The 15,401-nt window shown below is 36.8% G+C and overlaps 1 protein-coding gene across 1 annotated transcript; it reads right to left on the bottom strand.

Annotated features, from left to right (window-relative positions):
- Window positions 1-383: 383 nt before the first annotated feature.
- Window positions 384-1,334, bottom strand: LOC129229950 (sideroflexin-1-like). Its single transcript, XM_054864334.1, has one exon. It carries the CDS (start codon window positions 1,332-1,334, stop codon window positions 384-386), a length of 951 nt encoding a protein of 316 aa, XP_054720309.1.
- Window positions 1,335-15,401: the final 14,067 nt, after the last annotated feature.

Here is a 15,401-nt window from a genome sequence, read left to right on the forward strand (position 1 = left end):
GCACCTGCAGCCTTTGCAGCCGAAGCTGCTGCCTCATTGCCTGCAATGCCAACGTGGCCAGAGATCCAGCAAAAGAAAAAAATGGAAGTTGGTAAGTTCTTTAAAACGACAAAACAACGTATAGAATTGTCAAATAAGTAGTTTCTACGTAACTTTGAACAAACATATACTCAATTAATGAAATGAAAAATAATCGCCAAGATTAGAAAGACGCTAAGCGCAGAAAAGAACCAAATTACCAATGAAACTACTAACATAACAAAGCAGACTTAATACAAAAGTAAATTGCTAAAACTAATTACTGAAGCCAAAAGACTTACTATGACATATCAATAAAAATGTACTTATTACTGTTTAATTTTATTAATTAACAAAAATATTGCTTAAAGTCCTTTGTTATAATATAAAACCTTATCTGGCAGCTTAACTTTTGAAACAAACTCTTGTATTTCTGGCTCCAAACTGTCGACGGATGTAAAGCTTCGTTGAGGAAAAAGAGCACAGCAAAGCGGCACAACAAACGTTAAAATTAATCCAGAAAGACCCACTTGAAGAGGAGCATTCATCCTCGGATATTTCTTCAAAATTCCTTTTTGCTCCAAGGTATTCATAATCACAGGAGGGATTAACATTCCAGGCACCGCTATTCCAATTCGAGACAAAACTACTTGCATAATTGCCCATTTGGCAGCAGTCTTAGAAGTCCCGACTTTGTTCCCGGTTTTGTCCACGACAGGAATACCTTCTTGCAGTTCTTTCAGGCGCATCATGGGAACGTTGACGCACAATGCAGCCGCTACGGCACAAAAAGGAACGAAACGGCCTATCAAGGGTGGAGCACTTTTCGACAAACGATTCAATCCGAGCGCTGTAGTCAGAGCACCAGAAGTCGCCAAAGCATAAGATGTCCCCAGCTGCTTTAAAGGAACCGGAGAATCTCCACTTCGGTTCGTGTAGTTGACAACTGCGTTGAAGGACTGATTGATCCATTGCCAAAACACAACTTGCGGCGTCGTTTTGTAAAATGTCATCATGCAACCTGTAATGATCATGTTCATGGGCACCTGAGCCGACATTCGTCCAATGAGAATCATCTTTTCGCCCGTGTCTGGATGGTATGCTGAATCGTAAACATGCTTGGCTCGCCAGATTTCGTTTTCAGTCAGATCCACTTTCATTCCTCGCCTGACTTTTAAAACAATCTCTTTCGACCGCTCTAAATCCTTGTTGCTGCACAGCAAGTTGAGGGGATTAGTTATGGCAAAGAAGTGTTTCGCTCTTCCCCAGTACGTGTTTTGATCCCAGCGGGGTTCATTCATGTTGATTTCAGACATGATTCCTTTTGAGTGTGCTGTTCGGCTCACTTTGAAACAGCCTCACTTGTCTCTCATGTGTGTTTTTTGAGAATTTAAGCAAGACGGATGGAAAACCAGCAATACTTGCAAACGTTACAGACGCGTTTTCAAAACATTTCTCTAAACAAGTCAAAACCCACAAAGTAAGGATATTAACACTTTCAAGTTTGTCGAAATTATATCAATGTATTTTCTGCTTGTCGATAGTTGCCAAAACAAAGTTACTGAAATTTAAAATTAAAAGTTTCGATTTTACACTATGGCCCCACTAAATTTTCGCTTACGCTTAACAGGCCTTGACAATTTATGACTTTTCTGTATTAAACCGATGTAACTATTCCTGCTCTTCAACATAACCAAACTAAATGGAAAAACTCTAGAAAAATTCAAAACTTCATATGCGTCCCATTCTGACCGCAAGAGGTGCTGAGGGGAAGCCCTTGATCCACCAATCAATGACAGTTTCAATGTTTGCTTATTTTTAATAATTTATAGAACGTGAATATCTCGCTGGTTTTTTCGGAAGAAATTTCAAAATAAATGAATCCTAACAAAACATAAATGTGAGAAAAGAGCCAAGTTCGGTCTAAATAAGGTTCGGGGTAGACGGTGTCACCAACAAAAGAGTTTAAATCTAAACGGGTACCAAGTTCCATAGCAGTTCCTAATAGATGTTGGATTCTCCCATGTTCTTCAATTAATTTAGAAAACAATTTTTACTTTCCTTGATAATGGGTTTTAAACTCGAGGCAAGTTTTAGTCATCAGTAAACAGTTTTCAAAACATTTGACTACCCCAATTTTAAATTAACTTGCCTAGTATTAAATCCAATATCAAAGAAAGATAAAATTGTTTTCAAAATGAATTGAAGAACATGAGAAAATTCAAAATCTATGAGGAGCTGCTATGGAACTTTTTACCCGTTTAGATCCAAGGCTCCTATATATACGAGCCGACGCATCAGCTTATGATCAGCCGGAGCGCGTGTTTGAGTGGCTGTCTTTTCTGACGAGTTATCGCGTTTGGTGATTGTTTACTGTGAGCAATCATTGCGGCACACATGAATTGTTTATTACATAAAATACCAACAAATTTGACAAAATCCCGAACTTTGCTGTGGCAACCCTAGCAGCGCAACAATGAAAAATCAGATCCAAAATGGCTAAATTTAAGCTGATGCGTCACTCGACGTTAAATCCCGGTTATCACAAATTTGCCATTTCAACTGCACTTGCGCGCGGACTTAGCTTATTTCAAAAATCTTGCTAAAATTAATTACAAACATTTTAAGTTTGTTAATAAATATGAGATGGCAATAGATAAAAATTAGAAATCACAAAGCTTTCTCTGATTTAGTTTTCAGGGATAAAGATTGAGTTTTGCGTCTTAATAACGGATTCGGTGTCTGATTTTTCTGTCCCTTTTCAGGGCCAAATTTTTAAACTCAGAAGAGCGTACTATAATTGCAGCATCACTTTTAATACAAAGCCGAACCCTCAACCAAAATAAAAATGTATGCTACTAAGCTGTTTACGCCTACCAGGGTTCCCAATAGAGCGCGAGACCGCGAGAATCTCGCACTTTCAAACGAAATCTCGCATAAAAAATATTTTGATGCGAGACATTCTCGCGCCTATAAATATTTAATCAAAGTGCGAGATTCTCGCGAATTATCAGGCCACATAACCACAAAAAGAAAAAAGAAAAAAAAATCCTTTAAATCAGCGATTTCGGAAAGTTCTGACAAATTTTTCAGCCTCTCGCTACAACGTATCTCTTTTCTTCATAACCAGTTTTAATACCAAAACACTTGAAACGAAGGAGAGATTTCTGACCCTATGACCTCTAACCTGTCTTGCCAGTACGCCCATCGATCACTAAGCAATTGTCCAACACGTCAATGGTCACCCACTAGTGGCTAGGGAGATCATTTTAGCAAACGTGCTTTGTGCATGTTTCGCCTGGAAAATATTCTCACTCATCCTTAGCAATGGAAAAGTATCTACTTGCGAGTTCTAATGTTTCAAACAAAAAGAAAATGGAAAATAGTGAGAAAGAAAATGATCAATTAAATATGCCACCGGAAAAAAAGAAAAAGCTTGACAAATATCAACCAAAATGGCAAAGTATATATGATTGGCTGGAAACGGAAGAAAAAAAAGGAGTTATCCTTATGTTTTGTAAACTTTGCCGAGCCCACAAGAAGCGTAATCCATTTGCAAAAGGTAAATTCAAAGTATTTTATTTATTAATTTTTTCATCTAATAATTACAGTAAAAGCTCAATTATTTGTCCTGTATTTAAATCCAAAAGAAATCCAAATTTTACCAAAATCCAAAGTAATGATTTAATATTTTATCAGTAAATATTTTATAAGTCGCTCAAAAAAATTATTTTTAAAATACAAGTTGCAACTATGAACGAAAAAAAAAAAAATTTAACAGTATACCAATGGCCTAAATTTTTTTTCTTATTCTTGGATAAGGAAATGCAAATAACGAGTTATAATATATATTTTTTTAAAAAAAATATTTTTATATGAGTACGAAATTTGTACATTACAAAATTTTAATTCAATCATTGAATTTTATTATTATTTGGAAAAATAAAAAAACATTTTGTATTTAAAGCTTAAAACAACTGTTTCAAAGAGAGTCGCCGAATCATCTTGCAGGGATATTTTGCGAATGCTTGAAATATTGCTAAGCTTGATTCTTAGCTCGTTTCCAACACGACGTGAAATTAAAGAGGAGAAATTTGTTCCCATAAGATTTTTAAAAAATGATAGAAGTAGGAATTCAGTTAACTTGAACGAGCTTTTACTGTACATGTATTGTTTGTGAGTTTGTGACATTATTTCTGTTAATTAGTGTATCATGTAAGGGCGGATCCAGTGATTGCTTTTAGTGATATTGTTGTTGGAAGAGAGTGGCGGTGGGGAGGAGAGGGGGCATAAAAGGAACATTCGAAAGAAGATGGGGTGTAAGGGGGGAATTTTTAGAAATTCAAATTTCCAAAATAATATTTTTGGCTGTATTTGGTTGATTTTATGAAAGGGGGGGGGGAGCATGCCTCCGTCACCTTAACTCTGGATCCGCACTTGGTGTCAAGGTAGAAAATAGTGTTAATGTTAAACAATCATCCAAAAACAAAAATTCCTAAAAATATTTTTTATAACTACATTATCCTTAAAATAACAACGTCCATAAACAAATTTAAAAACTAAATAAATAAAAAAAAACGCCAAGAAATATAAAATTCAATAATACGTAGAGTTGTGTTGTATACTTAAATTTCATTTTAAATTTTAATAGTCTTAACTATGTAGCATCTGAAAAATAAAATTAAGAAAATGAAATTATTTACTTTTTGATATTAAGCTGTCCGCCGAAAGTTAAAATGTCATTAAAATGATAAATATTACAAAAAAAAAAAAAATAAATAAATAAATAAATTCTCAGACAACCTGTGTACTAAATTTTATAGCTGTAAATTTGGTAGTTTACTCGTAGTTTGAATTTCTTCGATACACTAACAGAAACTTTTTGTAATAAATAGATATAAATCCGAATATTCGTTTATTTTTATTCAAATTACTTTTGTTTCAGAGGGTTGTACTTCGTATAAAACAACTTCTCTGGATCGCCATAAAATGTGTAAAGAACATTTGCAAACCATTGAGGCAGAATCCTGCAAAAAAGATATGCAAGTAGCTACGGTAAATTTAGACAACAGAAATAAATTATTTTTAATTTCTTGTTTAAAAAGCGCGCTGTTCGTAGCAGCCAATGAATTGCCAAATTCGCTGTTTGATAATCTTCAACAGTTCATAAAACTCCAAGGATGTGATGTTAAAAATTCCAAAATAAGATATGAACACAGTGATTCTGTGAATGAACTTCATTCATGCATTGCTGAGGTGATTGAGGATAATCTTTTGGAAGAAGTGAAACAAGTGGGTGTTTGCTCATTAATTTGTGATGAAACGTGCGATTTGGCCAATGAAAAACATCTCGGCATTAACATTAGATATGTAACGAATGGAAAAGTAAAATGCGAATTTTTGGAAAATATTTCTATCCAGGATGGTAAAGCTGATACATTAATGTTTTCTATTCAAGAAATGTTGGATAAAAAAGGAATCAACATTTCAAAAATGGTTGCGTTGGGCTGCGATGGTGCGCGAGTTATGTTGGGAAAAAATGCAGGCTTGATTGCTCGTTTGAAAGAGGTAAATCCCTGTATAATTGCAATACATTGTACAGCTCACAGACTGGCTCTTGTTATGCAGGATGCTGTCAAAAATTTACAGAGCATTCGTTCTTATAGCGATACAGTCAGAGCAATATTCGCATACTTCAATGCTTCAGCTGTCCGATCAGCAAAGTTAGCAGCTGTTCAAAAATTAGTAAGTGAAACGGTAGTGAAATATGTAACATTTCACTCTATTCGCTGGTTGTCGCTACATAAAGCTGTAGAAGTTCTATATAAAACTTTGGACTCGCTCATGGTCTATTTGGACTCGCAAACGGAGAGAAATGACCCAACAGCACCTGGACTATTGAGATCCGTAAGACATATTAGGTTTGTGTGCATAACACACATTTTGAACGATATACTACCAATACTTACTAATCTTTCGAAAGCATTTCAATCAGATTCAGCAGATTTATCTATTGTCGTGCCCAAAATTCATGCTGCAGGAATACACTTAGAAAATTTAAAACACAGTCCAGGCGTGAATGAAAAGCGATTCATTCACAATATTATCGTAAATGAAGAAAATGATAGGGAAGAAATGGAAGGTGCTAGCGAAGGTTATTACTCAACGATTAATAAAAAGATAATTTCAGCTTCCTCACTGGATCAGCTCACTGCCACTAAAATATCATTAATAAATTCAATTAAAGAAAGTATGGATAGAAGATCCCCAGAAGAATCTATGAATATTATTCAAATCTTTAGCGCCTTTGACCCTTTTTTATTAAAATCTGCTAACAATGAAGAGATGAAAGCAAAAGTGCTATCGTTAGGAAACCATTTTGTTACTTACGTAAATTGCGAAAAACTGATTGAAGAATATGAAGATGTTTCTGTTATGCTGAAGCATAGTTACAAAGATTTAAACCTAAGTGAAGTGGCAGAACTGTTTCCGCGAAAATACAAAAATACATACCCGAACACATCAACATTAATGGAAATTTATTTGGTGATACCCATAAGTTCAGCCTCTGTTGAGAGATCCTTTAGTACCCAAAATAGAATCAAAAATAAGTTTCGAAATAGACTTGCTCCAAAAACGCTCAGCAATTTAATACGCATATCTGATGCAGGTGTAGACTTGGAGAACTTTCCATATGATGTAGCTGCCACTAAATTTAATGAACGCAAAAATAGGCGGTGCTAAATCCTTACTATGTAAATGTGGAACTTTGTAATTTTTATGGAATAAAAAATTCTTTAAATAAATTTTCTCACTCAGTTTTTTCAAATCTCACTCAACTTTTAGCAAGTGGCGAGATTCGCCCACCCATTTTCCCGTCCCTATTGGGAACCCTGCCGCCTAACGTAAAATATCCGCAAAAGACGGACATCTGTACTCATATTCCAATCATTTTTGAAGTACACAATGTGTTTTACGTTTATGTTAAATAAATATTTCCAAACCAATAAATATTGAAGTGTCATTTTTTCTTTTTACATTATAAAGATTATCAGTTATTCATATCCGTAGTTTCATATAATATATCACAAAATCGCTGTGAAAATATTCTAATCGCATTCATTACTTTGTTGGGACTATAGTTCAGCCTATATATAAACAAGCAACTCGAAATCTTAAAACAGAAAGCCCAAAAAGCTTTGGTTTTCTTACAAGTAGTTTTGAAGATATATCGGTAACAGATGACTTGGCACGATCGCCAATTTTGGATAATAATCGTCTGTTTCTGCCACTGTCAGCATGGCCGGAGACTCTTAACTCTTGATGTTTGGCATCTACAAATTTGACGACAATTTAACAAATTGCAAAACCAATAGTTCTCAAAATCTATCTGCAATTTCTATATTTCCTAGGGGAATTATCATAACGTACATCGTAAAATGTGCTTTTTTTTTTCTTTTTTTTTATTCCTTTGAAATAACATTTACATCACAAATTTATGAAGCCTATGTTTTACCCCCAAAGAAAGGGTTGAATGTTTAACTCTCTGGCTAAATACTTAAATGACAGAAAGGTGGTGAATTCAAGCTGTAGATTTTTCAATTTAATTATTTGATGGATCATTTTTCATTTTAGTGAAAGTTTTCTAACTAACTTTTCTACTAAATATTGTTTAAAGCCCCGTTCTCTATAAATGTTATAAATTAAATTTTAAGCTTCAACAATCTTGTGTTGGCAACATTTGAAAAGCTGTGCTTTGTTGTTTCGATTTATTTGGCGAAACATAATGAAAATGCGCCGTGAAGTGATCGCGTCGTGATGCTAATAAAAAAAAATGTAGTTTTTTTTTTTTTTTTTGACATATTTCATTTTTTATTTTACATATGCTTAAAAATCTATCTTTGTGCCAAATTTCAAGTATGTGAGGCACCTGGAAGTTATTAAACAATTTAATGAGTGAGTGAGTCAGTTAGTGTAAAAAATAACTTTTTAGACATTAATAATTTCATAACTATAAGAGGTATAGTCATGAAATTTAGGATAATAAGTATTCTAGGCAGCCTTATTAGACGTACAGATTTTCCAGAATATAGGCCACATAGCTTTTGAGAAATGAGATGGTCAAAAGCAGCTTGAAATGGTTCGTGTAAGATACACACACACACTCTGGCAAATGCGTCACCTGATTTCCGAATTTGGCTGACACACTGCCGTGTGTCTAAATGTCATAATAATTTTGCCTGAAATTGTGTTGGTAATTTGCCTGAAATTATGTTTTATTTTGAAAAGAAGGCTTTTCATAGACAAACTGAATTTTCTTCTGAATTGTTTCTTGTAAGAATTTCGCTCAATATCAAGTGTAGCTTGGAAAAGTACCTATACAACCAATTCTTATTGAATACGTAATATTTATTTAGATGATTACTAGAGGACCCGACAGACGTTGTTCTGTTCAAACTTTGTAAATTGACAAGATAAAAAATTTCAATAAACTATAAAGTGTTTGAATAACTTGATTTATCTAATGGCCACTGAGCAGTTGTTTTATTAACTATTTTTTCTCCCGTACTCGATGGTTTGTTACTTAGCCATACTCAAAGGATTAAATGCGTCCTCAAATCTTAAAATATAAAATTCTTATGTGCGGACGTTTGTCACAATAAGGCTTTTAAACGGCTGGACCGATTTTGATCTTTTTTTTTTTTTTTTTGTGTAATTAAGTTGTGGCGAGCATAGTTTCGAAGCGCGATGGGTCGAATTGGAAACGTTTTTGTAATTAATTAATTTAAACATTGGATGGTTATATCTCCCAAATGATTAATATTTATTTTAACCTATTGTTGAACGAGAACTGAAATAAATATTTAACCCGTTGCCAAAGGACTACAAGAAAGCCAGTTCTACTTTTTTTAATGAAATTTCCTACTGTGACATGTCTAAGGCCCCTATATATACAAGCCGACGCATCAGCATAAGACCAGCCTTTTTGGTTGGTTGGTTGGTTTGATTTTTATGGCGCAAGAGCCCTTGAGGGCTATACTGCGCCAAACGATATTTTATTATAAGCTATTTATTTTTCATAAAAGAATAAGGTAAATAAAAGCATATTTTGAAAAAGAAAGCATAAAACTTCAAGTGCTAGTGTTAAAAAGTGTAACCGATAAAAACATTTAAACGATTTGAAGGTAAATACAAAAAGGGCAAAACATATCTTGAAAAACAAAGGAAGGACGAAATCACATAATGTCGAGACAAACACTAAATTAAAAAGGAGAATCCAATCTCCTGGAGGAAGGAGTACAAATTGCGATGGGGCGGCTCCCCCAGCAACTCCTTCAAAGATGGGTTAAAATTATTAAAATATTTATAACGAATTAGATTAAAATTTGGGCAGTTGCATAAAATGTGCAACACTGTCTGATTTACATCACATGTAATGCATGTTGGAGCTGGTTCATGACATAAGAGATATTTATGAGTAAATCTGGTATGTCCAATGCGAAGTCGAGTTATTAAGACTTGTTCTTTCCTGGTGATATTTAATGATTTGAAACCTCTAGTGGAGGGCTGGATCGAATGCAATTTATTTTGGATTTGTGAATTCCACGTCCCCTGCCAATACGTGTTGAGGCTTACACCGATGGCGTTTTTGATATCATCGAAAGGGACACTATTATCGACCAGGATACTTGCAGCTCTGGCAGCTAAGTCGGCTGCCTCATTGCCTGCAATGCCCACATGACCAGGAATCCAACAAAAGAGAACACAAAAATTATTTTGCATAAGGTTTTTGTATAAAAGATATGACTGGATGACTATAGGATGACTGTTATTATTGCAATGAGTGATGGCTTCCACTGAACTCTTTGAGTCAGTGAATATCACCCACTTTCTATGAACAGATTGGGCTATTGATTCTAGAGATGAAAATATAGCTTTTATTTCTGCAGTAAATACTGAGCAAGATGTGTTTAATTTTTCTGCCGTAACTTGATCATTAATTATTGTGGAAAAGCCGACGTGTTCGTTGGCTTTTGATCCGTCAGTGAAAATGTGTTTATAACCAGAATACTTGCTTTTGATCTCATAAAAGACTTGTTGATAAACTGTATTAGGGGTAGTTTGTTTTGGGAATTTTGAGAAATCATTGATTATAGAAGGTATGACTTCGCACCATGGTTCAATTAGTTTTATTGTGTTAACGGTTTTGAAATCCGATAGCTGCAGGTCTGAGAGTACCCGACGCATTCGGATCCCAAATGTTGGTGTCATCGAAGGCCGGTGTAGAAATAAAGCAACATTAGATGGATTAAAAATGTGGAGATGTAGTGGGTGATTGGTGCAGGGTTTTGTTTTGAAGTAAAAATTTAAAGAAAGTTTGAGGCGTCTATTGTTTAGAGATTGTTCGTGTGCAACGATATGAAGACTGCTGATAGGCGAGGTTCGAAATGCTCCTGTGCAGATGCGCAGTGCCTGATTATGTATTGGATCCAGACTTTTCAGATAGGTTTTTGCAGCGGAGCCAAAAATTTGACAACCATAATCAAGTTTTGAGCGTATCAGAGCTCTGTATATTCTTAACAGAGACTCTGTATCAGCACCCCAAGAAGTGTTCGTTAAGACTTTAAGGATATTTAATTTTAATGAACATTTCTTTTTTAACTCTTGAATATGCGGTATAAATTTAAGTTTATTATCAAGTGTGAGACCAAGGAATTTTCCTTGGTCTTTTACAGTTATTGGTTGATTGTTAAGGAGAAGGCTTGGATCAGGGTGAAGCCCTCTTTTACGGCAGAAGTGGATGCAGAAGGTTTTTTGAGCAGAGAAAGTGAAGCCATTTTCCTCTGCCCATTGTGATACTTTATTTATAGCGATTTGAAGTTGTCTTTCAATGATACTCATGCTCGATGAAGAGAAAGAAATTTGAAAGTCATCAACGAACATGGTACCCTTGACAGCGGGAGGCAGTTGTTCGATTAAGTTGTTGATTGCTATTATAAAAAGAGTTACGCTTAGTACACTTCCCTGGGGAACTCCTTCTTCTTGAATGAAGGTGTCTGACAGAACAGACTTGACACGTACGCGAAAAGTTCGATCTCTAAGAAAATTAGAGAGAAAGATGGGTAGATTACCTCGTAACCCATACTCGTGCAGGGTTTTGAGGATGCCATATCTCCAGGTACGGTCATATGCTTTTTCAATGTCAAAAAATACGCTCACAAGATGTTTTCGTTTGAGAAATGCTTCTCTTATTGATGTTTCGAGAAGCAGTAGGTTGTCTATGGTACATCTGCCGCGCCTGAATCCACTTTGATATGAAGATAGCAGATGGCAAGACTCCAAAATGTACATGAGCCTGGCGTTTACCATCCGCTCCATTACTTTGCAAAGGCAGCTTGTGAGAGCTATAGGTCTGTAACTCTCGGGTTTATCAGATTGTTTGTTTGGTTTAAGAATAGGAATTACTATTGCTTGGCTCCAGAATTTGGGGAATTTGTGCTCAGAATAAATTCTATTAAATAGTCTCAGAATATTTTCTAATGAAGACCTGCTTAGGTTTTTTAACATACTATTGTGTATTTCGTCAGGGCCAGGTGATGTGTTTTTTTATTTTTGTAAAGCAATATTTAGTTCTTGAAATGTAAATTTTGTGTTGTATGGATGAAAAATGTTTGAATTAAAATCTAGAACTCTTTGTTCTTTGCGTGATTTGATAGTTAAAATTTTTTTGCAATAGTTATTTGCACTGGAGACTTCTGCTAAATGAGTCGCCAGGCAGTTAGCCACCTCTTTGTGATCCGACAAAAGTTGACCATTCTTCTCCAGAATGGGAGCACAAGACGTATTGTAGTTGCCAGAAATTTTTTTGATTTTACCCCACACTGTCTTAGATGGGGTGGACGTCGAGATTGTGCTGACATAGGCCTGCCACGAGTCCCGCTGGCTTTTTCGTCGAATCCTCCGAGCTTCAGCACGAGCTCGTTTAAGTGCCACAAGATTTTGTGTGGTCGGATACCGACGAAAAGTGCTCCATGCTTTTCTTTGTGCCTTATGAGCCTCCTGACAATCGAAGTTCCACCAAGGCTTAGGATACTTGATCCTGCTTTTAGTGGTTTTTGGTATAGCAGCGTTAGCTGCGTTTAAGATGATGTCGGTTACTCGCTTTACCGCTACATCGATATCAATATCAGTCACGTCTTCTGATTTAATTTCTGCCAACTGGGTAAATGCTGCCCAATCAGCTCGATCAATGCGAAGTCGAGCTTGCTGATGCTGCTGATGGCCGCAGCGTCCAGTAGAGGTTATCCTGATTGGAAAGTGGCCACTGGAGTAGAGTCCACCCTCCACCTGAAAATCCCAACGTGGCAGAAAAGAAGGTGAGCATATTACGAGATCGATGGCATGGTAAGATTGGGTAGAAAGATGAAAATAAGTGTTTTCACCGTTATTAAGGATGCAAAGATCATTGTCTTCAATAAAATTTTCTATTGTTAAACCTCTATTGTTGAAGTCTGGACTCCCCCAGAGAGGATTATGGCCATTGAAATCCCCCAAGATGACAAATGGGGGAGGAAGTTGATCAACCAGTGTCTGCAACTCCACGCTTCTTAAGTCATAGGAAGGTGGGATATATACAGAACAAACTGTGAACAGCGAGTGAAGGTGAACGCTTGCAGGGATGTGTTGATATTGAGCTGGCTAGATGCATAATCATTGTTGATTAGCAATGCCACTCCTCCACAACGACGGTCTCCTGACAAGCAGTCCTTGCGGTACATGTCAAAACCTTTCAACCTCGGTCTATCAGCAGGGGACAGAAATGTTTCTTGCAGACAAAATATGGCCGGTTGGTAATATTCGACAAGATCCTTGATGTCCATGACATTATGCGAGTAACTCTGACAATTCCAAGAAAGAATGCTCAGGGCCATTGAGAAAAGAGGAAGGAGAAACGGCCGGAAGAAGAGGGAGCAGCTCATGAAGGAGGATGGTCCGTCCATCCCTCATCGTCGGATGGCGGAAGGTCTTCGAATTCGACATCCTCGTCCTCCTCTTGGGGAGGAGGTTGTTGAAGTTTTTCAATTTGGGACTTAGTTAATTTTACTTTCTTGCTAGAAAGTAAAAAATCCTCTTTTTTAAAATTATAAAATTTTGGGGGCCTCTGTTTAGAGACTACCCCAATTTTTGCGCGCGTTTGAATAATTTTCTTTTTTTCCACAGTTTTGTTTTGTTTTTGATCAGTTGGTTTTTTTGAAATTATTGTAGATGGGTAACTTGTACTCGGGATTTGTGTACTTAATATTTTAGTTTCGTTACTATTTTTTTGTGGAGGCTTAGGGGTATTGAGTTGTTTATTTTTTGATTTAGGGGAGTTAGTTGATTTAGTGCTGGTTATTGTATTAATAATTTGAGGATCTGTTTGTGTGCTGGTAGAATTGAATACTTTTCTTACTGCTGCAGCATATGAAAGTCTGGCTGAAGGAGTACGAGACTGAACAATTTTTCTGGCATCTGGATATGATATGTTCTGAGTGGTTTTGATTACTTGTATTTCCTTTTCGGAGAGCCAGTTTGGACATTTTCTAGAGTAGGACGGGTGATCTCCTTTGCAGTTGACACATTTGTATTCCTTTTTGCATTCATTGCTGTCGTGGCCGGGCTCAGCGCACCTGGCACAAGTTTCTGCACCACGGCATGACAGTCTGGAATGCCCAAAGCGCTGGCACTTAAAGCACCGTAGCGGGTTAGGAATATATGGTCTAACAGGGCAGGAGAGATAACCAGCTTTGACACGTGAAGGGAGGATAGGCGTACTAAAAGTCAGAATGATATGTTTAGTATTCTGCATTTCGCCATTGCGTTTAATAGTGATCCTCTTCACTCCACTTACGTGTTGGTCTTTCATTTCTTCTAGAATTTCCTTCTCTGATGTAAATAGAAGGTCTGGCTCTGAAATAACTCCCCGAGAAAAGTTTAGAGTTGAGTGAGCTGTAACTGTACATAGATATGAGCTTAGTTGTTTGATAGCTAGAATAGGTTGAACTTGTTTAGGATGTTTGATTTCAACTAATAGTTCGCCAGTGCGTAGCTTTTTTACTGATTGGAACTCGCCGATAAGATTTATTAATGCCTTGTTAATTAAGAATGGGGATACAGCAGTGAATGTTAGGTTTTCATTTCTTTTGATTATAAAAAATTTTGCAGAGCTGAACGAGTCTTTCTGACGCTCCCCACAAGGGGGAGAAGTGTTCTTTGAGTTTTCATCCATAAACGAACCAGAGAACTAGGGGGAAAAGATGGGGTCTAGCCCCTGTGTAGCCCCCCACACAGAGGTAAGGCTGCGTACGACAGGGTTCGCCTGCTATCCCTGAAGTCTCCCGTTTGAGGCACCGACTACCCCCGGTACCACGCAGCCATCGGCACGGTTGACACGCCTTGGCTTAGGGGTTTTCGTCCGCATTTGGTAAGCGTGATGAGGGAAGGAAGGGAGAAAAATCCCCTCCCGCCGATATTCTGTTTGAGCAACTGGGGGTTCACGACTCCTCCCAAGAGCTCGCCCCGAACTCACCACGCCGCAAGCCCCCCCACCACGACAAGGTAAACGGACACGGGGGGGGCCAGCCTTTTTGGATCGGAGCGCGTTTTTGAGTGGTTGCCTTTTCTGGCAAGTTATCGCGTTTGGTGATTGTTCACTGCGATCGATTATTCGCGGCACGTGAATTGTTTTTATTAAATAAAATATGATTTTCGGCAAATTTGGCAAAATCCGAAACTTTGCTGTGGTAACCCCAGCAGTACAACAATGAAAATCCGATCCAAAATGGTTAAACTTAAGCTGATGCGTCGGCCTATCTATATAGCGGCTCTAGATATGTCAATTGAGAATAGATAAAACGTAGACAGAAAGAGAGTGAAGCCTTCATTTCTTGAAAGCAACGATTTTAGGTCTCGAGATATATTTTAAAGTAAAGTACTGGAAGGTTCACGCAAAACGTGTGTTCTGTCGTCGTAGCTGAACCATGTGAATATGGATCGGTGCTTTAGCTTTCCTAACCAAATGATCAGAAAGTACCGAACCGAGAAACATTTGTTTCTCGGCTGAAATCCATCTGAGTTTTTACACCAATGTCAAGAATACTTTAAGGATTATCTAACTAATCAGTACATTATGAAAGGAAAAGATAATGGAATTTAAAGACGAAACAAATTTTATTTTCGTCCGGATAAATTACAGCAGGGTAGTTCTGTGCACAAAAGATTTGTACAGTGGAAGATCTTTATCTTTTGGGGAAAGAACAAATTAGGCAATATATGAAGTTTAAAAAATTTTCGTTCAAAAGATCAGACCGCTAATCGGACGGAGTTGGCGTTGCTCACTGATC

This window comes from Uloborus diversus, chromosome 9 (assembly GCF_026930045.1).
Source record: "Uloborus diversus isolate 005 chromosome 9, Udiv.v.3.1, whole genome shotgun sequence".
In the NCBI taxonomy this organism is placed as follows: Eukaryota; Metazoa; Arthropoda; class Arachnida; order Araneae; family Uloboridae; genus Uloborus; species Uloborus diversus.